The sequence below is a fragment of the Populus nigra genome, chromosome 17 (assembly GCF_951802175.1).
Source record: "Populus nigra chromosome 17, ddPopNigr1.1, whole genome shotgun sequence".
Classification (NCBI taxonomy): Eukaryota; Viridiplantae; Streptophyta; class Magnoliopsida; order Malpighiales; family Salicaceae; genus Populus; species Populus nigra.
Window position 1 is genome coordinate 3,396,888 of NC_084868.1, and position 10,568 is coordinate 3,407,455.

At 32.7% G+C, this 10,568-nt stretch overlaps 1 protein-coding gene across 2 annotated transcripts; it reads left to right on the plus strand.

Moving 5' to 3' along the window:
* Positions 1 to 1,619: 1,619 nt before the first annotated feature.
* LOC133677036 (F-box/FBD/LRR-repeat protein At5g56420-like) lies at positions 1,620 to 3,760 on the plus strand. 2 transcript variants are annotated; one of them, XR_009835681.1, is made up of 4 exons: positions 1,620 to 1,788; positions 2,076 to 2,398; positions 3,048 to 3,191; positions 3,373 to 3,760. XR_009835681.1 is itself a non-coding variant. In XM_062098869.1 (4 exons), exons 2-4 carry the CDS (start codon positions 2,106 to 2,108, stop codon positions 3,643 to 3,645), a joined length of 1,281 nt encoding a protein of 426 aa, XP_061954853.1. In that variant the 5' UTR covers positions 1,620 to 1,788; positions 2,076 to 2,105; the 3' UTR covers positions 3,646 to 3,760. The 2 variants fall into 2 exon arrangements, 1 of the variants encoding a protein (XP_061954853.1); XM_062098869.1 differs by having other exon boundaries at positions 2,076 to 2,969.
* Positions 3,761 to 10,568: the final 6,808 nt, after the last annotated feature.

Here is a 10,568-nt window from a genome sequence, read left to right on the forward strand (position 1 = left end):
AGAACTACAAAAAAGTGAAATAAAACAAAACGAACTTAAACAAAAGAAGCTTATAGTTGAAAGAAGAAAAGGAGAATGAAAATTTTATTATTTTTTATAAAAAAAATATAGTATGATTTGAATGAGAAATACAATAAAAAGAGAAAAAATATGATTTTTTGATTTGTATCTTATTTTCTATTTTTGCACTTTTTTATTCTAATGTTTATTAATAATTCAAATCATATTATATTTCCAAAAACAATATCATAGTATATAAGTTCACAAAACAAATCTAAAAAATCATATTTTATTTTAAATTTTTAATTGTATTTCAAATTGAAAATCGTACAATATTAAAAAAAATGATTTTTTTGTTGTATTCTTTTTCTTTTTCCTTCATCATTTTTTATGCCATTTATTCTTTTTTAATTTAAACGTTTCTAATTTTTGTTGATTTTTTTCTTATTAAAGGTCTTATTGATTTTTTATTGAAAATATTTCAGAAGCCTGTAAACTTAATAAAAATATTTAAAAGTTTCCTACATGTAAGCCTCTGTGCATCTAATTTAGGAGATTTTTCTGCAGGGCTGTATAAGAAAATAGTGCTCAAATCAATTAATTTTATCAACAATAACTTTTTTTTTTTCAATATAGCATTTGTCATCTGGAGGTTTTTGAGGGTCCCGGGTTCTCGGAATCTAAAAAAGATGTATGTAGTAGTTGGCTAACCTAAATACTATAACTATACTATAACTGGGAGTGAGTATAAAAATCGAAACTGATTAAATCGGAAAAAATAAAAAAAAATAATTGAAAAAATTAAACTGTAAAAAAATTCGATTAAAATGATTAAAATTTGAAAAAAACTGATCAGTTTGATTCGGTTTTATAAGCCTGAAACCGAAAAAACCGAACTGAACCGAACCCAAACTAAAAAAAACCGAGCCAAACCGGAAAAAACTGTGCCAAAACTGAAAAAACCGAGCCAAACTAGTTTGAACCAGTTTTTATTCTAAAAAACCAAACCGAACCGAAACCGGTCGGTTTGAACCGGTTTTAGTTTTGTTGTTTTTTTAAAAAATCTAGTTTAATTATTTTTTTAAAAAATCAAATTAAAAATAATCACCTCTACTAAATACTAGTTTCTGTGTCACAAAAGCAATGGAAAATGTTATTTGAAAAAAATTATGGTATAGGTAAATAATTAATAATATTTTATTAGTTATCAAGTTTAGTGAATGATATCTTATTTTGGAAAAGAAAACATGTATAAATAGGTAAAAATTATAAAAATATTTCCACCCATTTTTTCTCTTTTCTTAGTTGTATCTGTATATTTATTTAAGTTTCTTTTTCCTAGTTGGATATTTATATATTTTTTTTAAAGTGCATTCCATAAAGTAATTAATAGAATCCTACCTTAGCGTTATAAAATTAAGTGTTCAAGTTCAACTGTACTTCCAGGCTGAACCCCAATTGAGTGAAGCGAAGAGCTACATGGAACTCTTCTAATGGAGGGATCTCTGGCAAAAATGTAAATTTAGTCAAGATCGTTTAGCATCCAATAATAAATGCTGGGCATATATGTAAATTCCCCTGTCCTTTATAAGCCCATATAAAAACCCTAGTTTCTTCTTTACAGGTAACTATAAATACAACCATGGCGAGGTTAATTCAATCTAATTCCCACCAAACCTAAAGGGAGGCCTTTTTGTGTGTGTGTGTGATTATTCAAGATCAAGAAGCCTTTTCTCCAAAAGTATACACAGATACATACATCTTTCAAGGCAACTCTGTTATTCTAAGGTATGAATGAATACTTGCTTGCTCCTCCACTGTTATTGTTATTGGTTTTTCAATGTTTTGAGGGCGGTTTGTATCACTCTGTTTTTTTTTTTTGGGGTTTATTTTGTTTGGCCATGATAACTTGTACAACTTTGAAGCTTAAGTTCTTTCGACTAAATCGTGATATATCCATCGAAAGAAACGATTTTTCACGGTTAAATATCAATCCAGAGTGTTTCTGCTTTGTACCCATTATTGCGCTTTCTGTTTCCGTTATCTTGGACTGATTTCATGTCATAATTATTCAGGTTACAGAGAAAAGACTTTGTCTTGTTTTGATGGAAGATCGTATCAGCGAATTGTCTGATGACATTCTGTCCTTCATTCTCTCCTTTTTGACAATGCGGGATGCTGTTAAAACGAGGTTACTTTCACATAGATGGAGATATCTCTCTCCACCGCTCTCCCATCTTCAGTTTGATGTTCTTACTCTGTTTGGAACCCACGGGGAAAGTAGTTCTAAGTTTATTACAGCTGTTGATCAAGTTTTGCTAGCTTGCAGAGGTAAAAAAATAGGCACTCTCAAGGTCCGCTTTGGCCTAGGCGATGACCATGCTTTCCATGTTGATAGGTGGGTTTCATTTTCCTCTGCAATGCAGGTTGAGAAAATAGCTTTTCACTTCTCATGCTCTCCTAAAAGTTGTGGAAGTTATAATTTTCCATGTCATATTCTTCCCGCTGATAAAGCATCTCATTTGAAGCATCTGTGCCTTGTTTCCTGCACGCTGAGGCTTTCTCCTAAATTCACAAGCCAACTCAATCCTTTAAGAACCCTGGATTTGGATGGTGTACCCTTGGATCAAAGTGGCCTAGATATCATCACCTCTGCTTGTCCGAAACTTACGCTGTTGAGAATGATTGGTTGTGGTCTGCCTAAGATTGTGTGCATACACGGCCAACTCCTCTGTCTGAAGACATTGATCATTCACGATACTTTGATCAGTGTTGAGCTTAAGTCTATTAATCTTGAAATCTTTGAGTTTTTTGGTCATCCACAAACACTCACTTTTGTTGACGTTCCGCATCTGAAAAAAGCACTAGTACGGTCGCTTTTTATTTATCGGAGGACATCGCCAATATGCAACGCGCTTGCGAAGGATCTTCCTCAGCTTCAGTTTTTGTCTCTGATAGTAAAGGATGAGGTGCATCAAGGAACGATTACACCATCGCAAGTTTTAATTCCTGCAACTTTTGCGTAACCTGTATTCTTTTATCTATAGGTGCTGCCCCTTCCTGCAACCAGTCCTAAATTCATCTCTCTTAAACAACTGGATCTGTTGATATGGCCGTTTATAGATTCTGACCTCCTCACAGTTATCTACCTGTTGAATGCCTCTCCTCTTCTGGAAATCCTACAACTGAAGGTTGGTCTTTACGTTTTATGCTCAGGCAAAATGCTTATGTGATGCTGTTAGCAATGAATCTCCATCGTTTTTGCTAAATATTATTTTCTGTCACCTAGTTGAGAGGCAAATTTCGATTTAATTCAACTTCACATGATATATAATACCATGAACAATATTGGATGTCTTAACTTTGTGGCAGATCGGTCATCAAGGTGAGGGAAGAAGCAACGGAGAAAGAAGAGAATACTCAAGGCATACCCATTCACATTTGAAAGAAGTTAAAATGGAAGGATTTCGTGACAAATGGAATGCGATGGAGCTCGCAATATATTTGCTAAAAAACACCATTGCACTTGAGCGAATGGTGGTTGTAGTCTCAGGTTCCACCTTGCAGATGGACCTAAGACAGAGGGTCACCAATTTATTGCACAAGGAAAGAGGTAATTCAACGGCGGAACTGATCATCCTTTGATTGCCATACTCTATTTGAGGACAGTTTAATTTCTCTTTGATAATTTATATTGTGTTCTTAATTATTGTACTGATGCGGACAAGAAGAACATTTTAAGATGCTTTTCATTTTATTAGTTTTGTATGAAGTTTTCTTATTGTAATAGTTTCAACTTGGCTATTAATTTGCCCATGCCGGATGAAAAAAAACTGAACATAGGTACCATGACAAATCCAGCAGTTTCATTTAAATTTCCCTCTTCACCTGCTTTGTGAAGTAGGGATGTGCCAAAGCAGCTTCTGCGGTGATTCTAGCATGAGGATCGAGAACCAGCATTTTCTGCAAAAGCACACATCAACAAGTGAACATGATGATGACAACAACAAATTTCATCATAAATTAATACTGAGCTATCTGATGCTGGTGCTGCAGCCTCTACAGCACAGAAAACAGCAGAACCCAGAAGCAGGAACACGCAGAGATCAAACTCCCAAACACCAACAAATCACACCCCAAGAAAGCGGATAAATTCAAAGCATAAAAACAATCTAAATTAATTGGAAAATCATGAACATACGCAGCCAAAAGAGTCCAGTCTCAAAGCCACCCTTTTTTGTGTAGTTATATTATATAAACAAGTTCAAACTGGTACTTAACTCCAAGGAAATCAATCCTATTATTGTTCAATTGCGGCACCACTTCAGTTAAATCCTAGGAGTATCAACGTAATTTTATGATTAGAAAATAAAAATGCATTTAAAACACTTAAACATGTATGGATTCTAACTGCCACTTTACCTTAGGTTTATTATTGGGAATGACGAGAAGGAATGATGGTAATGAACACGGCTCATCCTCTTTGGGAGTTTCAATTATGCTTCATACGAAATCTCGAGCAAATAAGCAAGTTTGAATAAGATATAGATAATAAAATGAGCAAGAAAGTTACTTTCAAAGGTCTTACTTTTATAATATGAATAATTTTAGCAGAAAACACGGATGTGTTTAGATCAGTAAGTAAAATTATTATTTTCTCATACTTGGGGGCTAAGTGTGGTGTTAGAGTGAATAAACCCCGAGCTGATTCAAAGTCACTGAGCATAAGCTTTTTTTCCAGAGATGAGCACATTTTCTGGTTTCAAGTCATGATGTAAAATTCCAAAGCTGTGGTAGTACGAGGTACCACTGAGAATCTGTTGCATAAGCTCCTGCAGCACTCAAAACTTTTTTCAATTAAGAATAAGACACAAGTTAAATAATCTTTTTACCTTTACTATGTCTGGATCTTTGAATCTATGTGATCATGCCCTCAAAAGCTCTCTCATATTGAAACTGAAGAGTTCAAACATCAAGCACAACTTGCTATAATGAAAGAAGGCGCGCTGTAACCTGACAATGTTGGGATGTTCTATTTCATACAACAAATATATCTCTCTACCCAACCTCTTGGTAATTTTACGTGTATATTACGTGTTCCATGATCTAAGCTAATTTAAAGACAACACGTGTGCTAAGAGAATAGGGGGAAGTATATGATCCTTTGCGCTGGGGATTGACTTCAAATTTAAATATATTTATTTAAATACAAACCATGGTATTTCATTTAATAATCATCGTCTTCATATGCATCTTTCTTTTGGATTAATTTGAGTGCTAGGTCAATTGAACAATCAAACACATGCAGATCACACACATTTGCATTATTAAATATGGAAGAAAACTTAATAAAAGGTTCTAATTTTAAATAAAATTATCATGTATGAAGGATAACATGAAAATCTATCATATATCATTATCCAAGGTAATTAATTCCACCACTCATTACTAGACACCAGCTTCATTATCGAGTAACTAGTTTCATACATATTAATATGAAAATAGAAACATGCCACAATCAACTTGTTTTTTCATTACTTGACATAATGAATTTTTTGAATAAAATACCAAGGTGTCAAGCATTTTTTTCACAACAATGTTTATTCACATTCCAATTATCTCATATGTAAGTTATTTTAGAGTTTTTGTCATATTTTTTTTGGATATTAATTTTTGTCATGGTGGTCTAATACAAATTATACATGATTTCTATTGTTTCAATCAATAATAGATTATACATCAAACCCTAACAATGCAGTTAATAATAACTTTTGCATTGCAATTCCGCTATTGCAGTAAAAATTAATAGTTACAAGGTTTTTCCACTATTGCAGTTAAAAGTAATATATACAAGGTTTTTCCTTCATTGTGGAAAATTACATCTCATAATGTAGTATACATTATCGCTTATGCCATTAACAATAACAACAATAATACATTGTACAATTTAATTATCATTGTAATTCTAATAATTATAAAAATATGTATAAATAATTAAAAAAGCAAGGGAGGGTCAATCCCTTACTTTAACTCTTGTTATCCAAGTTCTTGAGAAGTCAAGTTTCGCTTTGATAGCTTCTTTTATAACTCCTAAGCAATAATCCTAACTTTCACATTATTATCTTAAAATTTGTATGTAGAAATTTCTATATCATACATCCAAAAATTCAAACATATTTTTTTCTACTTGCACTTCAAACATTAATTTTCTATTACACTTAACAAATCAATACCAACAATACATACATTTTTATTCCTACAATCATTTTCACAACATGGATTCCTTAAATCTTACTCCCCCTCTACCTATATAATCCTCATATCATTTAATCTTTAATTTTTTTCTTTTTTTTTCCCATCACTCACTAACCATCATTCATAGGTGTTCATCATCATAAATAATTTCTCTACATTTTTTATTCAAATTTCCTTCACTTAACATTGCTGAAGCATTTACATTTAACACAACATATAATACTATTTGCTAACACCAACTAACAACCCATCCACATATATTTTTATAATATAAAAAATACCATTTACATTACCACATACAAGATTCCTTATATTGATTTAATTTCTTAAAAAATTTTCTATAGTCAACTTTAGTCTTTCTCCTTTAATTTTTATTCCAATATTCATCATAATTAACATTACTATAATTCTTTACATTTTCATCACACCAAATATCAACATGCTTTCCTCATTTTCATCTCAAAAACCCAAACCCAAAGCACACTAATAATTCACTATAACTTAATACAACAACAAATGTTATCTTAAACCATCATCCGCACATTTATACACATCAATTATATCCAAATAACAACAACTACATCAACTAAACTAATCCTTAATTTGTTCAATACTTGGCTGGCTATATAGCTCTCAATTTCACCATGATTTATTTTAAATCATTTCATGATATTACATGCATTACAACCTTCTACAACCTAATTTATTCAATTCTAAGCAAAATCATATTTTCATCAAATTTTCACCAAGAACCCTAACTAAAAAATTCCTAACTTTCTCAAAATTACTTAAATCCTACTAAAACTTGTATAAATGAGTTCTAGTCACCTTCCCAATTAATAATTTGAGCTTTGAAATGCAATTAGTCAATTTTTTCCCCAAACTTCCTTCTTCTTCCTTCTCTTTCATTGTTTTTTTCTCTTTATCATTACTCCCTCTCCCTCCCTCCCTCCCTCTCTCTCTCTCTCTAGATGCTTTCTAAGTATATGGTGTTTAGGTGTTTTGATCATTAACTCACACTTACAACTTGAAGAAATCAAACTTCCACAAGATTTATCCTAAATATAAATATGAGAGAATGAAGAAGGAAAAGATGAATAGGCTACGTTTTTTCTTCCCTTTTGTTTAACTTTTGAACGTCAGCCTTTATAGGAAAAGAGAAGAAGAATTAGGAAAAGAGAAGAAGAATTTGTCCAAATGAAGAAAATGCTCTTAATGAGTCTATGAGTCAATTTTTTGGTATTATCGAACTAATCAGTCTTTTTGTAAAGGCTTCCCAATCTTCAATTGACATGATATTTGAACCTAAGATACAAAAATATATCTAGAGATGTTTTATAAAATTTTAGTCTGATCTAATGGTTGGATTGATAATTATGCCTGATAGCGTAAAACTAGATAATAAGTAATTTTTACACTAATTCATGATTATTTGTTTTTTGTTTTATTTTCTTAAATCATCAATATTTTCAAAATAATTCATTTGTGAATTTTATCTCAATTTATAATACAAAATTTCCTCAAGTTTCATCCCCTTTTGGGTTAAAAAATATGTGATTATATACAAAGCTTATATTAGCGGTCTAGGTCATTCACGTATAAAACCATACATTAATTTATTTAAAAAATCCTAAATACTTTTCTACATATTTTCTCCCCAAATTCATAAAAATTCTCCATATTATCTATACTTTATCAATTTTTAAGTTACGAGTTTACATTGTATCCTTTTATGTTTGTCAGGACATATTTTCTAGATCCAGAAATATTTTTAATACAGAGTTTAAACTGACTACATCGGATTTTATTAAATTGCATCCCAAAACATTTCTTTCCCCTTTTATATATTTCTTTTGGTTCTATCTGCTTTTCTCTATTTCTTTTTATTTTCCCACTATTTTTTCATATTTCTATTTTTAAATTAACAAAGGAACAAATTATTTCAAATTTCCAAAATCTAAAGTCACCTTCTTAATTCAAATTTGCAACTTACTTTTCAAATTTCCAAAATCTAAACTCACCTTCTTAATTCAAATTTGCAATTTACTCATTTAATTAAGTTTTTTGAATTTTATTTGAAGGTTTACATATATAATTTTTAAAAATCTCATCACATGGTTTTTTTTTTAAATGGCTGTTTGACACCTCATCCACCATAATATTCCTTTTAATTTAATGGATAATATGTCATTCACTTGGAAGATGACTTATCATACACCTTGGTACACATCATGTCATCTTCTAGTTCAAATTTTGACGACCTCTATTGACTTAAAAGCTAGGGTCCAGGTCTAATTTTTTTGGACCTTAAAAACATAAATTTCAACTTGTTTTAATAAAATTAATGAAAAAACACCTCAAAAAACATCATAAAAGCATTTATAAAGCAATTTCCAACCTAAAAACACCTTTTAATCAGTTTAAAAATCGTAAATAAAACTGAATCAAAACAAAATTCATAGATCTCAATTTATTTTTTTAACATGTTTGAAGATCAAAATTACCTTCACTAAACTTCCATCTTTAAAATGAAACTGTCACGGGGGGGGGTGCGACGTCGTCTGGCAATGACGGAGGCTCCTGTCGTGCCTCCTGTGTGAGGGTTGTTGTGTGTTGGGAAGGTTTTTTTTGGATTTAATCATAAAATTATGATTAATGTTTAGGAGTCGCCACCTAGTATTATGATTACTAGGAACCTATGGTCTGCGAGAGTCTGGGTAAGGGACTAGTTGTGCAAGGGGAAGATGCATCACCCCTAGTGCACCCTACCTAAGGTAAGCTGCATTGTTGGTTGATTGTTTTTTTTCTAAGTTGGGTTTCTATTCGTTAGTCTTTTCTAAGGCTCAAGGCAGATCTCTCTTTATAAGAGAGTCTCTACCTTATTGGGTTAAATCCTAACCGTTCTAAAGTCTAAATTTTAGCATCGTATTTCTACACTTTATATCTTTAATACCCGATGGTGTACTTTATCATGTAATTTTACACCTCACAAATATTAAAGTCTACATCTGGATCCTAAAAAAATGAAAAAAATATTTTTGACATGTTGGCCAAATCCTAATGGATAATCATAAACTGGTTATGATATCCATTTTTGGATTTTTTTAAAACATAAAAAAATGCAATTTTTGTTTTTTTTTTTTTAAATATGCTTGGAAAAATCTTAGGATTTGGCCGTATGCAACAAAATATTTTTTTTGAAAATGTTTTTTAATTGTTTTTTGAAATATTTCAGAGAAAACCGGGTATTTTAATACCAGATTTGTATTTTACAGTGTAAATATACAACCCAATATTATGCAAAATTGGTAGAAAAATATTTGGGAAAATCACAATTTTTTTTAAAGGATTTTTGAAAATTTTTATTTATTTTTATTTTTTTATTCTATGTATTAATTAATTAAATATTATTTAAACATGTGGGCTGGGCCAAACACAGACCCAAAAACAAGTGGGCTGGCATTGGCCCAAAAAGATTGGGCTGAACTCGGCCCAACATATTGTTTTTTTATTTTGGGGACGGGCTGGACCCGGCCCAGCCAGCTGGGCTGGGCTCGAACAGGTCCAGCCCGAAGCAACTTAGTCACTGGCAGCCCAGTGACTAAGTTGCACGAAACAGTACAACGTGAATTATAATTCACGTTGCACTGTTTATGTGCAGCAATAACAGAGAAAAGGGGAAGAAGAAAAAGGGAGGAGGGAGGCTTACCCGGCATTGAGGGAGCTGGCGTCCTGACCGGTGGCGCATGGTGTGGCTGCGGTGGTGAGGCCGGTGGCTGGCTCTAGTCACCACTGGAAGAGGAAGAAAACAGAGACTTGCGAAGGAGAGGAAGCTTGCGGTTGGAGCTGTCGGAGTGGTTGAGGGGAGAGCTGCTACCCTGGCTGTTTTTTGGGAAGGAAAAGAGCTTCTGGGCAAGGTGGTGGCTGCTGCTTCTGCTGTTGCCGCTGCTGCCGAAGTCACAGTGACAGAGAAGAAGATTTTTACAGAGGAGAGAGAGAGAGAAGTGGTGCAACCACCACGTAAGATGGTTTGATGGCTACTGGAGGTGGGGATGATGGAGAGAAGACGAGTGATGAAGATGGTGGTGGCTGAAAGACACGGTGGAGAGAGAAGGCAAAGAAAAGATCGGTTGCAAGAAAAATGGGCAGGGAAGGCTGGTTTTCGGCCAACTTTGAGTTCGATTTTCTTCTCCCTCAGGTCATCAACAGAGCCTTTATTTATAGGCTGTGGAAGAGGGTAATCTTGTCTTCACAAGGGAATAAATTCCAGCCCTTGATTCGATTGGGAAGGATCCCAACCGTTGGTTTAAAGT

Coding starts and splice junctions, on each gene's coding strand:
- LOC133677036 (XM_062098869.1), top strand. CDS start 2,106: ATGGAAGATCGTATCAGCGAATTGTCTGATGACATTCTGTCCTTCATT. Junction 2,970..3,047: donor CTCTGATAGTAAAGGATGAG/GTGCATCAAGGA, acceptor TTTTATCTATAG/GTGCTGCCCCTTCCTGCAAC. Junction 3,192..3,372: donor TGGAAATCCTACAACTGAAG/GTTGGTCTTTAC, acceptor ACTTTGTGGCAG/ATCGGTCATCAAGGTGAGGG.